This window comes from Cygnus atratus, chromosome 7 (assembly GCF_013377495.2).
Source record: "Cygnus atratus isolate AKBS03 ecotype Queensland, Australia chromosome 7, CAtr_DNAZoo_HiC_assembly, whole genome shotgun sequence".
NCBI lineage: Eukaryota > Metazoa > Chordata > Aves > Anseriformes > Anatidae > Cygnus > Cygnus atratus.
Genome location: NC_066368.1, coordinates 22295205 through 22313938, shown reverse-complemented (window position 1 = coordinate 22313938; position 18734 = coordinate 22295205). Strand labels below are relative to the sequence as shown.

At 43.7% G+C, this 18734-nt stretch overlaps 1 protein-coding gene across 3 annotated transcripts in view; it reads right to left on the bottom strand.

Annotated features, from left to right (window-relative positions):
* Window positions 1-18734, bottom strand: part of PRKG1 (protein kinase cGMP-dependent 1) — a 467733-nt gene that overhangs the window by 305853 nt on the left and 143146 nt on the right. For all 3 annotated transcript variants that reach the window (XM_035538227.1, XM_035538220.1, XM_035538236.2), the window contains exon 3: window positions 3848-3961. In XM_035538227.1, coding sequence (XP_035394120.1) covers window positions 3848-3961 — 114 coding nt within the window. The remainder of the gene's footprint in view (window positions 1-3847; window positions 3962-18734) is intronic.

Sequence of the window (18734 nt, the reverse complement as noted above, 5' to 3'; positions counted from 1 at the left end):
AGATGCTGTTTGCTTGGCAACAAGCAAGATAAAATCCTTCTTTTCTTAGGTCTCTTGGCAAACAGGAAAGACTCCTAATTAAAGGGAACTGCAATTGAGCAGGGTGGCTGCAGGACAGCCAAAGTGTATGGTCACCAGAGCCTCCCCCCGTCCTGTCCTGTCCTGTCACACCACTGAAAACTCGGTGACACCTCTACTGTTTTGCTTCCTCAAAGAGGTGATGATAGCAATTTGAGATATATAGGTAAACAGGCACACTTGGAGGATGCTACTCTCTCAGGGGACTAGACACATCATTTTAGCATGCCATCCTTAATAATGAGTGGGATTTCCTTTCTCTTATTCTAATGGACTGAATAAAATTATTCGTTGGCATTAGGGACGAAAGTCTGATTCTGCTTTAAATTGCAAGTAGCCTCAAGTTTTGCATGTAGGCAAAGGATAATGAACACAGATCCAGGAGAAATGTAGCTGCTGATTTGGATTTCGCTGCGTACGTGAGGGAAGCAGATTTGCGAACAGCAGCACTCTGGAAAGCCATGACAATGACACACTTGGAGCGTCAGCCTGAACAGTGTCCAGAAAAAAAAAATCGTAATAATCTTTCTCTAATATCTGGAAATGAAAAGCAAAAGCTTCAGAACAACTGAGAAAATGTGCTCTGAAGCACCTTGTCAAAAGGCCCTGGTGCTCTTAGACCCCAACCTGCTTTTACCCAAGACTGTAGTAACAACTGAGAAAATACTGTCAGAATTATCTTAGGGCAGCCTTTCAAAAGACCCGGGTTGTCTCATTAAAGAGGTCATAATGAACCAGAAGGAGTCAGATCAGCATAATTGTAACTTAACGTCTTCTGAAGCGTTTTCAGAAGGCGAAGGACTTCCTGTAGGGATTTATCCCTTTAAGGCTGCAAGCTCCTACAGAGCGAGCAGCAGCTGAGGAGCCCGTGCAGACTACTGCAGTGAGTAATGACACTAAAAACTTTATTATTTACCAAGCCCAAGCACGAGCACACACACAAACGAGTTGCAGCACGAGATGTCAGCACGGCTGACACATCATTACAGCCCAAAGGCACTGCTGAGCTTCACACCCCCATAACGCGTCCCTCATTCAAGTCTTTGCTGCAACTTCATTTTTTAAGAAGAAATACTTAATGCCCTTGTAATGAAGTACTGGCAGGCACATCAAAAAGCACTTCTGACACCAGAGGTAATGGAAATCTATCTGCTGAAAATTGGGAAGCCCTGACTTAAAGTGTTTCTGTAAATGAAAGTTGTATGATGCCCCTTGACACATCTTCCCCATCGCCAGCATCACTGTTGACTGGGTGTCTGTTTTCATTACAATCATCAATTGTTCATTTCTCCCGAAATAAACCTTGTAATGATCAAAGTTATCATCAGACTTAATGGAATATTTGCTAGCATTCGCCTTTCTAGAGGCTTATGACATTTATTTATCATTTAGCCAAAAGAACAAACAGATGTTTGAAGCCGTTTATTAGCAGCATCAGCAACAATTTAAGTCAATAATGTGCCCTAAACTGATCCCCACGCCTCAGAGACCTAGCTCTGTTCGGTTAGGTCTAGCTGAAACAGTTCCCAAAAGCCGAGCTGTAACCTTGCGTGCCACTGCACCTGAAAGGACAAAGCTGATTACAACCACGACTGCTACCTACTTGTGCAATAATGAGAGAGAAACCACCTAAAAACCATTTGCTGGCATCAGAAAGGAGATTACAAAAGCCCGCGAGCTACTGGCGGAAGAAGGTGTGTAATTACCATAATTTTACGATGCTAATGGGAAAGGAGCAGAGTAAAACAACAAATGCAGGCACCTCCTTCTCAATGGAAGATCTCTCCAAGGGTGGTTATAGTAGCAGCCTTACTACTGCCCCCAGTTGAACAATGAAAAAAAGAGGGATTTAGTAAAAGTAAGCACCAAAAGGCAATCTGGAAGTCTGCTCAGGAGAGGGACATGCAGAACATTACAGAGCCACAGTAAAGCTGGCAGTAAAAACAGCCGCCAGTATTATATCCTATTAGACTGACTTGTACGAACATGTTGAGAAGGGGCACTGCGCAAAAAATGGTGTGACTGCACAATGGTGTAGTGCTCGTGGTACCAGAGGATCCAGTCCCTTTCAGTTCTGTTCTTCTAAGGGGAAATAAACGAGGATCCACTCCTGTCCCTTCCTAGGGGTCGATCATCTCCCCTGTTTCTCTCTGCTCTTTCCAACTTCCTGTATTACCACAAAAACCTGCAGCTTGGCTGAATTCATCACAATCACCAACCCTCCAAACCTTAACCTGGACAGCAATACAGCCTATACGACTACATGGAGAACACACTGACGGGACAGGAGGCACAGGGAAATAGGGTGGATCAACACCTGCTTCCCATTCACACCCATGGTACGTGGCAGGAGACCAAGCATCGCACTGGGGAGCAGCCCAGCACAAGGCCCGAATCATTCCCAAGGTCACCAGGGCCTGGGGCTCAGCACAACCCGTGCATTAAGCACATTTGCTCCATCATTTGGGATTACGGATTACTGCAAGGCATAAACCGTGCTGCCAATGAACTAAGGGTTAGCCAAGCATCTACCTGCAATAAACAGTACTTGCAAAAAGGCACGGCTTACACAGGCAAAAACAAGAGTACATCAGACAGATTCTTAAGGATTAAGGATAACATCCCGTTATCTTTTCTTGTTTTGACACTTCTGTCCATTGCTCCTCTTCTTTCTCCTTTTGAAGTAAAAATTACACATTTTTGAAAGACTCTCTTCTGAACAGGAACTCACATGCCTCATTGTTTTCATACCGTTTTTGTTGTCTCCGTATTACTCACATGATCTATCCCACCGGTACCCTAACTCTTCCCCTACAGAACTATATTCCATCTCTCATAAAACCCCACTGCTTAAGATTTCATCTTGAGCTCTTATCCCCAAGATCAAAAATTCTCAACTATAATAAATGAAAACAAATTTATGGCATACATAGTAATGCGATTTTCCTCTATTTATTGTGCAACCCAAGCTGTGCCCAGAACACTCATAAAAGAAACCAGATTACAGGAGAAGAGCCAAAGACTTAGAGCAAGGGATCAGTGCCACCCGGGTGTTTTTGTTTTTTTTTCCAATTCTGTCTGCTTACTCAGTTTAGGGGAAAAACAATGACTTGTCCTGAAAAAATACATAAACTTTACTTCCAGTTTCCCTTGAATACTTACACTTACAGGGGTAAGAAGTGCTCTTAAAAGCAACAGTCATATCCTGAGATTGGGCTGCATCCTACTCTGCACCATACACCATCACAGTGCAGGGAAACCTTTTACCCACAGCCTGTTTCTGTCCATCCACAAGGTTTGAAATAAGAGTGTACGTGTAGGAGAACAGGAGTGCAGCAGCAGGACCGAAAAAACTCAGTCATGCTTCTGCCCTCTTAGAAACTCATACAAGTTTCCAAGATCTGTGACCATGTGGTAGGACAGCTCCTATCCTGTACCTTGTCCTGATCCTCACTGTAGGCATCACTGCCATATGGACAGCGGGGGTATTGGCTGCAGACTCCTCTGCATACCGCAGCATCAACCACTGCATTAACACAGGAGGTGCCCTACAGGAACAAACCTCAGTGAAAGAACCCGGTGAAGCGTTTCTTTTCTATCTTCTTCCCGCTCACAGTGGCTAAATGCAATGCTGTAATCCATGCCACAGAGAGCTTAATTAAGATAGCTGAACATTGAAAAGAGGTTGCAGCTCCAAAGGGAAGATGAGAAGCCTGCTTCCCAAGGAAATACCAAGTCATTCAACATCAAAGTTCAAAAATGATCTTACTTTTGACAGTTGCTGTCCGGGTGCAATTGTAGAGAATGGCTAACTCCCCAAATACCTTGCCAGGTCCCATGGTGCACAGCTTCACGCCTTCTTTTGTCACTTCAACCTTCCCATCTGCGAGGGGACAAACAAGAAGAGCACTTTAAATAGGAAATTTCCTTCAGACTTGTTTTACAACTTATTCAATTATACTGTGAATACAAATACAAGACTCATACAACTTGAAAACAAATTAAACTCACATATAAACTCACAAAAGCTGTAAAAAACCTTGCATATATAAGCTTTCAACACTTGAGTTTTCTTAGTGGAGTGTCTGTCAGACAATACTTTGCAGTATACTAAGCTCGTTGTGAACTTTGCTTCATATATTACACTTTCAGGTGAAATTTTCTCCATTTCTTGTATTAAAAAAGGAAAGAATTTAGGTCTGTAACACCACACTTGAAAACCATGGAGCAATTTTGCTCATTTTCACCAAGAAACTAATCCCCAAGAACACTCATCCATGAATAACGCAGCTATTATCTAAAGGAAAATTACTATGACCCATGGCCATTATTTAATTCGCATCCTACTGAACCTTTCCTTTTCGAACATTTCACCTCAGAATAGCAAGTCTGTTTCATCTGCTCACCAATACCACGCAGAGGGGAGACGTGCGAGGGGGATTTAAAAGCAGAGGTTGAAGGGGAAGAAAGCAGCTCAGGGCCAATTTGTGGTTTTCAAAGGACATTTGAGGAAGAAGCGCCAGGAGAAGGGAACGCCATGAAAACAGTCCTGCCATCACCTTTGTGTGTGCATGGGCGATGGGATGACGAGCAAGTAGAGCACACGCATGGGTTATCACGCCTATGAGCGGCATCTAGGCTGTAACAAAACAGTGCAAGACAGAAAAATGAGAATTCCTGTACAAAGCCTCTCCTCTCCCCAAACTGGGAAGAAGGTCGTTAAGGGATCCTGCCAGTTCTCACTGCTACAGCAGCCCCTAGCACATCACTGAGCGGCATGCAAGGGGTCTGTACTCAGCATGTGGGGAGCTCAGAGCCCTCTGGGTGCAGCGGAGCACCTGTATTTATATGGTAGAGACCAAAGGTGGCCAGGAACACCTGCGAAAACATATTGCTCCAGTTTGCTATGGGGCTGCGTGGCTCTGTCTCCAGCCACGGGAATCTGGAGGTACTCATCACAGTAAAGAAACAACTTCTATATAATTTACATGCTCTAAAATAGAATCCTGGCAGCCCTCATACCTGTTTGTAAATCTATGACCCCATGCTCTCAGTGCCCCTTGAAGCCAGCACAGCGATTCCAGCCGAGCCATGCTGCTTGGCCAAAACAATGCCCCGAGGAGAAAAAGCAAACCTGGGGGACTCGTAAAATAAGTTTATACACAATAACCCTACTAAACACAGAAAAAGGAAACTCAAATTGAACAGAAAACCTTATACTTTTCCATAGCAGAATAAAGAAAGTTGGTAATGTAATATAGAGGTGAATGGAGGAGGCATTTTTGGAGGAGTGGGGTCTTATGTTGCCTGATGCCATAGATCCTGTGGCTTTGCTGATTAAAATAATAGAAAAAATATCTTGAGTTTATGAAACTGTTACCGTTTCACAAGTGACTCACAGCCAGAAATTAAGAAAACAGATTTAGGAAAACTTTGGGCAGGTCAAATGCATCCATGCATGTTTTGAGGCCACCCGGATCCTGCTGCCCCCCAGGCCTGTGTATGCTTATATTTATATTAATAGAAACACGTGCACATATATATGTATATATATGCATATATACACAATACTGTATACGTATGTATTTTTACACCCAAATTTCAGTCTTCAAACCACTGCAGAAACCGCCGGAACGTTATAGTTGCACTATTTTTAGCACATTAAACATTTCAAGTTAAATGCATAGTAATCCAGAAAAAAAAAAGTCAGCCGTGAGAAAACTAACTGCATAAACAAAACACATCCCATACACCAGTCCTACACTCCAGAGGATTTGTGAAGATGACATTAAAATGAGAGAAACACAGACTGCATTACACTGGGAACAACTATTAACCATTCCATGTAGCTAATGCTTGAGGACAAAATTCACCAAAATGACATAATAGCCGAGACATCTTGAGGAGTCCGGGATCAGGTTGTAAGGAGAAATTCTAACCCCACATTGTAGCCAAGACAGAAAAGCTTACACAATCCATAAGATGGCAATGGTAAAGGAACACAAAGATCCCTCACATTGATTATTAACACTGGACATTGATAACACACAACTTGTAACTAAAAAGCTCCACAAAGAACACACTCGCCAATATTTGCACAATAGAAGTGATTAGAGAAACATGACAATGTGTAGTATAATACCTAGTGGTTAATAAATAACCCTAGGAATTACATTTTGTGGCTGCTGATTTACTTTTAGCTCCAAATAGACTCATATTCCATTCTAGTATAGGCTAACTTCCTTCTAAAACTCATTTACAATTTGTTATAATTCATTACAAATGTTAAGATTTTTTTGTTCATAGTAAGCATCAATCTAAGATGAAGCACAAAAACAGATATCTAACTCTAGGATGAACAAAGGCAACCTTTAGCGGTGCTTCCCACACTCTTAAATGATTTTGGACAATTAACTTTTTTTTAACAGACCTGAGCTTCTGCAGAGCTGAAATGGGGATTTTTCTGCCAAAAGCTCCACTATAAATGCCTGCAAATGGAAGGGGTTTCCCTCACTTTTAGCTCATGGAGTCGTTTTCATAGAAAAGACAGGCAAATCTGAGCAGTAAAGCAGAAGTAATTACATTACTCGAAAGCATTTTGAGATCTGTCTCACTGCTCAAGGTGTCACCTGTTGCTCCCCAGAGCAAGCTGTGCTGATGAGCCATCTTCGGACGAAATTCCCACAGACCATTTATTTTCCTATAAAGACTTAAAAACAAGAACCGCGTGGTTCACTCACGTTGGTGCACGATTACAAGTCAAGCTGAGCAGAAAAACAGAAGCTTCTTGAAACCCCTGGGAGGAAATGCTCAAATTCAGTGAGGTTTCGGTCCAACGGCAACCCCCAAAAGCTACTGGCACTAAGCGGAAGATGATAGTTCAAATTTCTCATGACCCAAGGTGATGTTGGGTTTGGATATCAGTCAAAAAAAAAAAAAAAAGCAACCAGCGTTTCTTTTGATGAATTCAATACAGTTTTCTACATGAGAACTGCTCATCTTCAGAGGCATTCAACAATAAACCCCCAAAAGTGTTTGTTGGTTTGTCTTAAGAAACAAGGATTTAGATGCTCGTTTAAAATTTGCATTTAGACTAGTTTTATTCACCATAAGAGTATTTAAAGCAAAGATTGCAGAGAGGATACACAACACCATGGGGTGCATTTTCCAATACAAAGCCTGGTTCCTCCTGAAGTATGACATGATGTAATGCAGAGGTCTCGTTTTTCAAAGCAAAATTAAAGCTTGCTGTTTGAATACGAATTTCTGCAGTCATTTCAAAGCTTTTGCTACCAGCTCTGCTAATTAAATGCCATGTTGATTTCAACGCCTGCTTCTTATTTGTGAGCTTAAATGCAACGTTGGTGACGTGAGGCTCTGCTTAGGGCTGTGCCCAGCCTCTGAGCCATCGGCCATGGCCAAATGCCGTCCCCAGGAGAGCACGGGCAAGAAGCCCTGCAGAAACAAAATACGCACACATGTGTGTGCGGTTCTTTTCAAAGTGCATAAGAGAAAGGTTGAGGAGGACAGTAGCCCACAGAAGGTTGGAATTGAAAAGCGAAGGTATTCGATCTTTGACACAGCTGCAAGCAAACGTGGCTGCTTCTCCTTCCGTCTGCTGTAGGAGCAAACGTGCTGTTTAATTACAATTTATTGCACTGGAGAAAGTATCCCGTTCTCCTGCTGTGTAATTAAGCAATCTGGAACATTAAGCACCTAACAATAAACTCGCCAGACCATGAGCCAAATTCACCTCCCATGGAAATAAAGGGTCTGACACAGCTATAAAGAGAAGGAATTTCACCCTTTTGCTTGTCCTTGCTGGTAGCCTATGCAGGGCACTTTCGACGTAGGAAAGAAATTGCGTGCTTTGACGTATCAGCCAGATAGAGAAGCCAAAAGAAATGCAACACAATACTGATCGGTTAATGGAGATAAAAATAAACGCACAGCTTCCTTTGACACCGCTGTAAAGCAAATACTAAATAATGCAGCTGATGCTTTACTTGAGGCAAGAAGAAAACACTGGAAAACAATGCATTTCTGCCAAGTATTGAGCACTATTGAATGACAATATTTAATTTACAACTGAGCTGATTTTGCAGAGAGTTGGCATCCAAACTACACATTCTTCTGTCAACCATAAGAAGCCATTCTGTATCGGTGGAGGACAACACAAGTATTTTCCATGTGGACAGAGCCTAAAATAAAATTAAAACCTCTGTCTTAGCTTTCATTAAAGACTTAACACGAGTAAAGGATGGCAGCTGGATTTTGGTGACCATACCCTGGGTTCCCCCCAAATCCCTATTCCTTACCACTCCCATATGGTCAAAATATGAACCCCAAAGGGTGCCACCAATTTGGGTATCCCACAACAAACATGACAAGGTGGCCAGCATGAGGACACACAACCCAACGAGAGCTCTAGAAGCCACCAGCCTGCTCCCAACAAGAAGAACTGCCAGAAATCACATTAACAGTGAATAATTCAAAATATTTTGCTTTTGGCAGATGCTCAGAAGTCGCAGTTACACAGGAGGCTCCTTTGCTTCTTCTTCAGGCTCTTATATTTCAGTCTTGTCCCACCTTTGCCTGTAATTTTGTACCCTCGTTCCTTGGATTTGAAGACCAGCAGCCTCTCTCTTTTATCCTCTATTTTTTCCCCAGAGATAGTCTAGGATAATTAAAGCCAAAGCCTTACCCTTACTCCTTTGCACATTTTTTTATGTGAACGCCTTCCACCTGGGTGTAAAATGCTCACACTGCCCAACACTTTGCCCTCCTTCCTCCCATTTTGTCACTTGTCATCCAGAAAGCACAACTTCTCTTAGCAGCTTGTGAAGCAGCTGGGGCAGCAGAGGATTATTTGGAGTGGGTGCAGCTAAATGATCCCATTCTCACTGCCTCCTAGAATATTCCTGCAACTTCCTACAGAATTAGGACATCGAAAAGTCGTGGCCCCTGAAGGACAAGCAACCAAAGCTGCGGGCACCGCTGCCCTCGCTCCCCCGGCCCCCTCTGACTCCGGGCCAGAGCAGTGCTTTTGTAAATTAAACTCAGAGTCCTAATTGCATTGTAATCGCAAATTTAACTGCGGAGCAATTAAAACTCTAATTGCTAAGTGGCTAGTTTACATCAGACGCGGGCTGATGAAGATTTGTTAATGTTTTTGTTTGTTTCAAAACACAGACCAAAAACAGTCTTCGTTATTTGGGGGGGGGGGGGGGGGGGGTGCTGACACTGCTGCATGTCTTAACCGTGGTGGTTGTAAAGCACTGCATTTCCCAATGACAAACACTAACCATACTTAACATAAATCCATCACTTTTTTCTTAAAGCCCTGCTCCCCAGCCCCCCCCCCGGCATCACTGCCCCACAGAACGAAAGGCACAGGTCCCACCGCGCACAGCTTGTACCTCCAGGCTGCCTCTAAGCAAACGCTGCAAACATTTCCTCAGATACAGGCTGCACATGGAAAATGCACATCACGTCCCCAGGACATGAAGCGACACGGGGGTCTTTGAAAGCATGGAAAAGTAAAATACAGACAGATGGAGCAGGTAGGAAGAGCAGGCTCGATTTTGACCAAACATGCCAACACCCCAAGCGTTCCCTGTGCAACAATGAGCAGGGCCCATGGGCTGGTTTTGTTTTGATGAGGACATTTGGTTCTTTGTCGCATTGGGTCCATCCAATTAAACACTAAATAACATCTTTGGCTCAACTGCATCCACGTTCCTCAAACAGATTGAACTATAAACCAAATTGCACTAATGCGACTCCCTCAATTAGTAAGATAATTTTTTCTCCCAATAATTAAATGGTCATTTCTCTTTCCGGGTGCAGAGGAAAACCGATTAAGCTGACTTGAGGAATTTGTCACCCTGCGTGTAATTTATCTAATGGGCAAATTTCTCATGCTATATGTTATTGGCTCTCCCTGCCTCTGTCTCTGCATTCCTCTATTTCTCCTCCTGGGTATAAAGAGTTGTTGTTTGGAAGACCTAATGCTTTGCTTTATTTTCAATCGCCTATCTTAGCAATGCCTTTAAGACATGGATAAGAGTTATCAGTTCTATCGGTTTTTAATTTATTGGTCTCTTTTTAGAACCTAGACCCTCAAAAAAAAAAAAAAAAAGAGGCAAATCCTCCTGGGAGGACCCTATTTTTCCCCCATAGGTACATGCAAATTTAAAAATAAGAACATATTAGATTGCAGAAGTCAGGAAAATAATGACACAGACTCTAGCACGAGCTCACCAGCAGGTACATATGCATTATGGTACAGATTTCGTCAGGCAAGTCAAAAAGAAGAGGGGTGTGTGGGGGATTCCCACCTGATTCAATGCAGAATTCCTGAATCACTGTACAGTATTTTGCTTCATCCATGCTGTTCCACACAGCTTTATTTATTGGAGGCTGTTCAAGCTCTGCTCTGAAGGCAGAATAGTAATTATTTCTGGTTAGTTTTCTTTAGGAATTATCACTGTGGATCTGTAGATTTTCCTGAACAATAGTGAAAGTATTTCAAAAACTGAGCCTGAGATGAGGCAGGAGTTATCCCATTACAGAGAAACATTTGCCACTCCGGAGTGTCCAACAGGCAAGACTCAATTTAGAATTTAATTTAATTTATTCTAACAATACTTACCGCCACCCACTTCGTATATTCAAAGCCCAACTCTGCTGACTTGGAGTGGTGTTCAATGCAATGCAATGTGCAATGGCAACATTGCAAACTGCAGCGAGACTGTTTGAAATACGTAGAAAAATGTAATTTTTCCTGAGATGCCTCCCTGGAAAACACTAAACGATTTCTGATGACATTCCTCAGGACGATTTCATTTTGAACTGCCATCTGCAGCAGCAGTTTGAAGCTCAGCTTCTTCGAGTTTTGCAGACGATGGAAAGCAATGACAATGCTCAGCACCTGGCCAGCGTTGAGCCTAACAGCCCTGCGGATTTTGGTCTGCAACACCCTTACGACAAGCCGTATCTCCTTCTGTTTGATAGATAAAATCTAACAGGGAGATAAAATCTAACGGGGAGAATGCAAACGAAGCAAGACATGATGAATTGATGAATTAGATTCCCTGACCTGGTGCCAGCAGTCAAAGCATGTCTTCAGTCAGCTTTTTCAGCCGGGAGAGCTTCCTTCACTGGGTGCAACCTCAGAGGCCCGGAGCAGCAAGTAGCAGCAGCCCACATTGGATTTAACTCCAGGCTTACTCTAGAGAAAGGATCACCGGAGATAAGAGCAGATCTGCATCCCGGTTTCCACCTTGACTGCAGACATGGTTTTGAGAAATGGGGAATGGAAATAAAGGAGGTGATCACCAAAATCTGTGAACAGTGGCCTAGGGGCAGAGAGGAGCTTGGAAGATTGTGAGTGTCTGAAAAAAAGGATAAAGAAACTTCCTCTGGGCTGCAGGCAGGAATTAAAACCTAGATGAGAGGAAGGCAGAAAAGCAAAGCCAAACACGAAGAGCACACAGCATCCCCAGCAGAGCTGGGAACAGGTACGCAGAGCAAGGAGGGACATTAAAGTGTGGCAGGACAGAGGGAAAATAAGCCAAATAAATGCAGATGGGGTTGGTGAGTGCTTGGGAGTGGAACAGCCAAGCTGCCCCGTGGGTCAGCGCCGCCTGGCTGCTAATGGATCTTCCCAGAAGAAATGCTCCCCCTGTGCAAGATGGGATTCTCAACCATTTCCTTTGTGACCTTCCCAAGTAAACTGTGAAGCCAAAGCAGACTGAATGGGTATCTGCCACTTCCAGCCGTGCGGCTTGTGTCTGGAAGGATCTACAACACGGGCTTTTTGTTCAGCAGTTTTTTTGTTTGTTTTCCTGTTAGTATCATTTTAATTATAAGCATGACAAAACACGTTAATGTCAGAGGCCCCAGTCCCAAGTGGAGATGTACATCCTCAAATACCATACAAAACGGTTAAAAATATATACCTATGTAGATATACATCTTCTCTTATCAAGTTTAAATTCCAAGATCCTTATTAGTGGAATACATACACGCGGGTGGATGGATAGCTCCAGAAGTCCCTTCCAACCTCAGCTATTCTGTGACTCCATAAATTACTTCCGACAGTTTTAGTCTAAAGGTGTACATGTACAATTTTGCAACTCGCATAGGCAAGCACTGTATAGTGAATTTGTTTGCAATGAGGCCGTAAGACAAACTCTATAGGAAAGTGAAATAAAGCTGCTAGGGAAGCTTCTCTCAAAATAGGGTGTGAGTTGGCTGAAAAGGATAACAAGGATTTGAGGAGAAATTTAGCTGTTGGGCAGAAAAAGTAAAAAATAAAGTTATAAAGTCAAATCAAATTTTATCCTCTGTGCAACATTCTGTACAGCATTATTCAGGTGTTTAAAAAAAGGGAAAAAAGCAAGGAAGAATCGAGAAGTACAGCTGGGAAATGTTTACTGGGAATGGATTTGTGACGGTAACTGCAGAGAAGTACCAAGGAAGCGCACACCAGAGCTGTACAGGTGCCTTTTGAAGACTCGAGCCTCGTCATCTGGACCCACATCATTAGCAGGCACTTTCTGTCCATGACAGCTCTGCTGAAGGCATGAATGAATTTCTTGTCTACACTGCACTGATCCTAGTTTCCTCCCTCAGCTGGAGGGCCTACTGAAAAATTAGCAAGCGACCGATCATGGAATCATTACAGTTGGAAAAGACCTCCAAGATCATCTGGTCCAACCATCCCCCTACCACCAATATCGCCCACTAAGCCACGTCCCTGGGCACCACGTCCAGCCTTTCCTCAAACACCCATGGCCACGGGCTGCTCCATGCTTAGGCTTCTGATTTTTGGGGAACCCAAGTAGGGAAGGCACGGAGATGCGTGCGGGTCATCTGGGGCTTCGTCCTCAGTCACAGGGCTACTTCTGGAAGCTACCTGTGGGATAAGGCGATCGGCAAAGAGAATGGAAGAGTTTTGTATTTATCATCAGATAAACCGTTGAATACTTTTCAGGGAACGCTGGGAGATGGGGTGAGGGCTGGCCAGCCCCACTCTCCCGACGGTACAAAAAACCCAACAGAGCCGCAGCCAAGGCACTTGGCGCTCATCTCCAGGGTTTCCATAACAACAGTTTTGTTACTGACATATTTTAATGCTGAGAAGTCCTGGTTTCTTTCTTCCAAGCCTTCTAAGACACTCACTTAACTTCATCTGTCTTAAAACACTGAAATGTTTTCTGTTGAATACACTGAGAAAAGGCTTATTTTGTTCACCTGCTGTTGGATTATGCTATCCAAGTTCATTTTCAAGTTACAACACTCCTCCCTTGCTCTTTAGAGCTCTGGCTTTCATTTCCTGGCTTTACAAAATATTTTGTAAGTACTTCAAAATGCTATCCAAAAATAAAAAAAATAAAAAGGTTAAAGCTATAAACCCATAAAACATTGGAACTGACCAGTCAATTTTAATTTATTCTTTTAATTAAAATGAAAACCCTATTTGGTATGTGCTGTGATAAGTGATAGCGGGACAAGCAATCACTGCAATCTCTCATTAAACACAACAGAACAAAACCAAAGGCTGAGATCCTTTTGAGCAGCAAAAGCATCACTCCCTTCCTACCCGTGATAACCATGTGCTTGAAACGCAATGATAAAAGAACAGATGCATTAAAAAAAATGAGAGGCTATTCATACAGAAGTTGGAAATCCAGAAAAAGAAGAAAAGGCTAAAATTGATAAAGATTTACACACCAATAGTATTTTACACTATCATATATGTGTCTACCCACACATAAATACACTGTGAATATGGTTTGGAACATATAATGCAGTTGACTGCCAACCACATATAGCTCTAAATGGAAAGCACTCTTTGCCAAATAAAAATTACTCAAGGGAAATCCTGGATGAGAAGCTCTTCTGGCCCAAAGAGGCTGGCCATAGCCTCAAAAAGTGAACAATTTTATTTTTTTTTTTTGGAAAACAAATCATTCTCCATTTACCCAAAATACTTCCCCACCAAGTGAGGTTCTGCTAGATTCCCAAACACCTCCAGCACAGACTGAAGAACCTTAACCAGTTACCTGAAGCTTCCAAGCTCGAAAACCAGACAAGCAGCACTTCTGGTTCAGTTTTCTTTGGAGCCAGCCCCCAGCCCTTCCCAGCAGCCAGACACATGCCCAGCCTCGGAAAAGCAAGGCGTTGCTTTGCAGAAGTTAACGAGGCAGCAGGCTCGTCCCACCGCACCCCTGCTACACCTCCGGTTGGTATGAGATCACTTTGCAGGGAAAAATAAGATGACTTTCCACTCATCTAAGTCAGGAACATCTGCTGAAGACAAAGCCACCGGATCCTCTAACTGCAGCAAGGTTAGCAGGAGGAGGAAGCTTCCCTTCCAGCATCCACACTGCAGCCACACAGGGAGGTGAACACCACTTTTTAGCCTGTTATTTAGTCTACTTTGCCCTGAATAGGCTCCTAACTCTGATTTGAGACCTTAAAAGCATCGTGTGCATGAAGGAAGGGCAGTTTGTGACTTTTTCTGCTAGAGAGAGAGGAGAAAATAGCATCACTGGCTCTGCACAAATCTTATGAAAAATGTCAAGCATGTCAAAAACCATCCGAAACAATCAAGAAGAGAACCAAAAATACAGAAAGAGTGTCAGAAGCAACCAAATTGCCAACTCCTCAGAGACTGTCCCCCATCTGGAGGATTCAGATGTCAAAACAAACTTGTGCAGGACGTGTACTAACAACTTCCACTCGTTTAATAGCTTTTGCTCTCCTCTTTGCCCAGCACCATGTCCAAAATTCAATCTCCCTTCGTACCGCAAACGAACATAACACTTGACAGCTCTCCAGAGCTCTTCAGCTGATGCGACCAGCTCCATCCTCCCGACTCCTGGAGAACCAGCTCGAAGCTGGAGCCGCACTTCCTCGAAGGCCACACACCAATGCCTGGCCCCAGGCAGCGCCTGGTACCTCCGCTGCGACCAAGGGGCTCTTCTGGAGGACACTGAGCAGTCAGCAATTTGGAAGAAATACAGGGGCTATGAGCTGTGACAGGACGTTTGGCTTAAGGAATAAAATGCAGGAGGAAAGTAAGAGACACTGAATATAGAAAAAACAGTCGGTAGCCTGAGACGAAGAAAAGGGGAATTTATCACCCGGGATCTTTACCAAATCACATGTATCATTGGAGAATCGAGGTGGCATGCCTGAGCCAAACAACCTGGGCTGCATCTAAATGAGAAGTCTCATTCTTCCTCCCCTCCTCACGTGCAGCTGTATGTTTGCAATACATAGAATTTGTTCATACAGCAGCAAAGGTGTTTGTAGGCTCGAGCCAGAGCAGCACGAGTCCAAAAAGGCACAGAAACCAGGGCACTGCCACCTCGAACGTAGCTTTTGTCAAGTGGCACCTCTAAAGAAATACCTAGCCTCTTGTTTTCAAAATAAGACTGAAATTAGATAAGACAGACTTTTAATACAAGAAGGGCCAGTCTGCTTGTCTGGTTTCTTGGGAAAGCCCAGCAGACTGGCCCTCTTTCAGCAGGCCAGATGTAAGTGCTTGAAAACCCTTCTTTCAGTCTTTCTTTCACCAGCATTTTTCTTCACCCTCCTTTTGGTCTAGAAGAATCCAGGGCTGCAAAACCCCCACCAGATAAGCATCAAAGGTGCCCTCTGAAACGCACCTCTGCGCTCACCACAGATGTAGCTCTGTTCACGAGGTGGCTGAGGATTTCTGAACCGCACCAAGAAACGAGAAGAAGCATGCATATTAAAAAAAAAAAATTACACCACATTTTGCAAAAATAAGCTTAGGACGCAGGGTAGCAGCATTTCTGGGAAAAGATATCCTACACGATGTAGATCAGACTAAGCGGGGCTGCTCATGCAGTGCAAACATGACGATAACGTACCTTCTCCTCCACACACAGCCGACCAGAAAGGGCTGTGAGGACGCCAGAGACATTTCATAAATAGCGAGTACCACCTCCTTGAAATGTCAAGGTGAGAATAATGATTTATTCTCATGAGGCTTGCTGGGTGATCACTGCTAGAGAAAAAGATTGCTTTGCGGTACGAGCTCTTGTTTAAAATCAAAGGTGACAAATGGGAAAATTACAAGATGAGAAACACCTTGTAGTATAGAGAGACATGATTTCTCAGTCAAATGTATTTGAAGTCTCTTCTGGAAACAGGAGCAAATCAGTTTTGGAGTTTTAATTAGTTTTGCATACATAAAGCATACACTGAACTTTCAAGTAGCAAGCTTCAGTTCACTTACTACAGCCACAATCTGCACCTAGTCCAGGTTAATCCAAAGGCTACTCTTTAAAAATCTGAAATATAAGACTTTTATTAGATGTTACTTCAGGTTTGCAAATCAGCACGTTGACTCAGCTCGGTCAGATGTGATTTATTACTGCCTGCAGACATCAGAGAGAAGCAAGAATCACTGCACCAACATTAACTCACAAGGTGATATAGACTGGCAAATCCCATTTTGCTTGTGTTCTGTTGCCATTCTCTTGGCTGTGGAAGAAAAAAATATGTGTATCTGATACTGCTCTCTTGGGCATGCAGTTTCAGAAAACAGAGCAGAGCATCTGATTATCTGCCTACACACCACTTTTCAGCTCATGGTCAGCAGCTTCATGCTACACAGGGCGATGAAACAAGTTTTCCTTATCAAGCCAGAAGGAAGGTCGGGCATTCCTACCTCAATAAGGGCCACACAGAATGAGCATAATGGACTAACGTTGAAGCCAGACAGATCTAGTGCTAATGCACAGGCCAACAAGATCAGACCAGCAGTTTTGATATGGGAGGCTTGGCCCGTTTGAGACCACTTCCACACGGCAAATGCTTACTTTCATGCCCACTCCCCAAAGGAACACCCTGCTGATGCTGATGTATATTTAACTATGCTGCAGCCCAAAGCTTGATGCTAAACTCTGGCAGTTCACTGCTCTTTCTCTACTGCCACAAGGATGGTAGCTATAATCCTGTTTTACTGCTTACAATTGTTCCTGCCTAAAAGCTTCCTGGCTCCCAGGTACCTACCTGCCTTCAGTGCTTCCCCTCCATCACAATGAGAAGCCACAGGCTTAGCTGGAGTATTTCACAGCTCACTGCAGCAACGTCCCCAAGAGTCGTCCTCTGCTTCACCAAAACGCGAAATAACGCCCCTCGCGTTTCCCCACGCAGATTTCTAGGGTGGGAGCAGGGGCACGGAGAAGCCCCTTCCTTGGGGTCCTGGAGAGAAACCCAGCGGCGATGCCAGCACCAAATCCATTGCTCCCACCAGTGGGGACAAAAAGGCTGCAGACTGTTCTCCCCAGCATGGATGCAAACACTCACCCCTAAGCTCTTCTTCCTTCTCCCACTTGAAACATCTCACAAGCATCACTAAATGCGTTTGTTGGAAGGCATCACACAAAACAGAGCACTCTCCCCATGCAGCCGTTTGAAATGGCACTTTAAAGCAGTGATACTCCTTCAGAGAGCAGTGCACAGGTATCTTTAGAAACCCTTTCTACCCTCCCCAGCAAGCAAAGCAGCAGCTTTTATCTGCCCAGGTTTCAGCACACGACAGCACATCAGCTCTGCCCCATCGGTTTGCCAGGGCCGGAGAGCGCCTCAGCCCCTCGTGCCACAGGGTCTGCATGCATAGCAGCAAGGATGTGATAGGCAGAGCCCAGAGCATGCTTTGGAGAGATTCAGACCACTGGGGAGAGTCGAGCCCTAATTCATGCATAATGCACACAAGTGCTGAGAGCTCTGGGTGAATACACAGGACAGCATAAATCAGAGAAGCTCACACCAGACTGAGGATTAAACTTGCAGAAGGCAGCATTAGTTAAGGAAGAGGATGCACGAAAGAGCTGGAAAGGTTATGGACCAGGGGTTCTGAAAAGAAGCAGAAGAAACACAGAACCGCCCACAAATCTCATTTTCTTCCTGCTTTTGCTCTGTGCGTGCAGAGGGAGATGAGAGGAGGAGGAGAAAAAGCCAAAGCGGGTCCCATCACTGGACTTTGACACAGATTTCACTCCGAGGGAGGTTATTTACTCTCATTCACAGGAACGCTATTGTATTTTCAAGGACTAACTCCCATTTATTTCCCAAGAGGATATATTAATTTCCCTTCCATTGAGCGGTTTGAATAAAGCTTTTCTACAACTTCTCTAAGTGACTGCCTTCCTCCTACAACCCATAATTGCCCTGACACTTCTCCAGGTTTTTAATAATGAGTATATCGTGTTATATTGAACACTAGTGGATGGAAAACTGTATCTTGCACAACACTCCAGAGCCATGAATACAGAGGATGATTATGGGTTTCTCTAGCATGTTATATTTGTCATCAATATGGTGTAAACTATCTTACAGAGAAGCACAGTGAGAGTACTCCAAACTCACCTGTGGGATGAAGCTGTGCTCCCTAAAATCACAATTCAATTTGTTACGCTCTGGATGTGTAAGCCATCTCCACCCTATGATCTCATGATTGAATGAATGCCTCCTCCTCTAATATAATTTCCCCTTTTGAAAGGGAAAATGATTCCACAGTCCTTAAATGGTTGACCCATCCTTGAGCTTCAGCCTTTGCACACTAGGTTGTGTTAAAAATAAAATTTTAAAAGAAAAAAAATACCTTA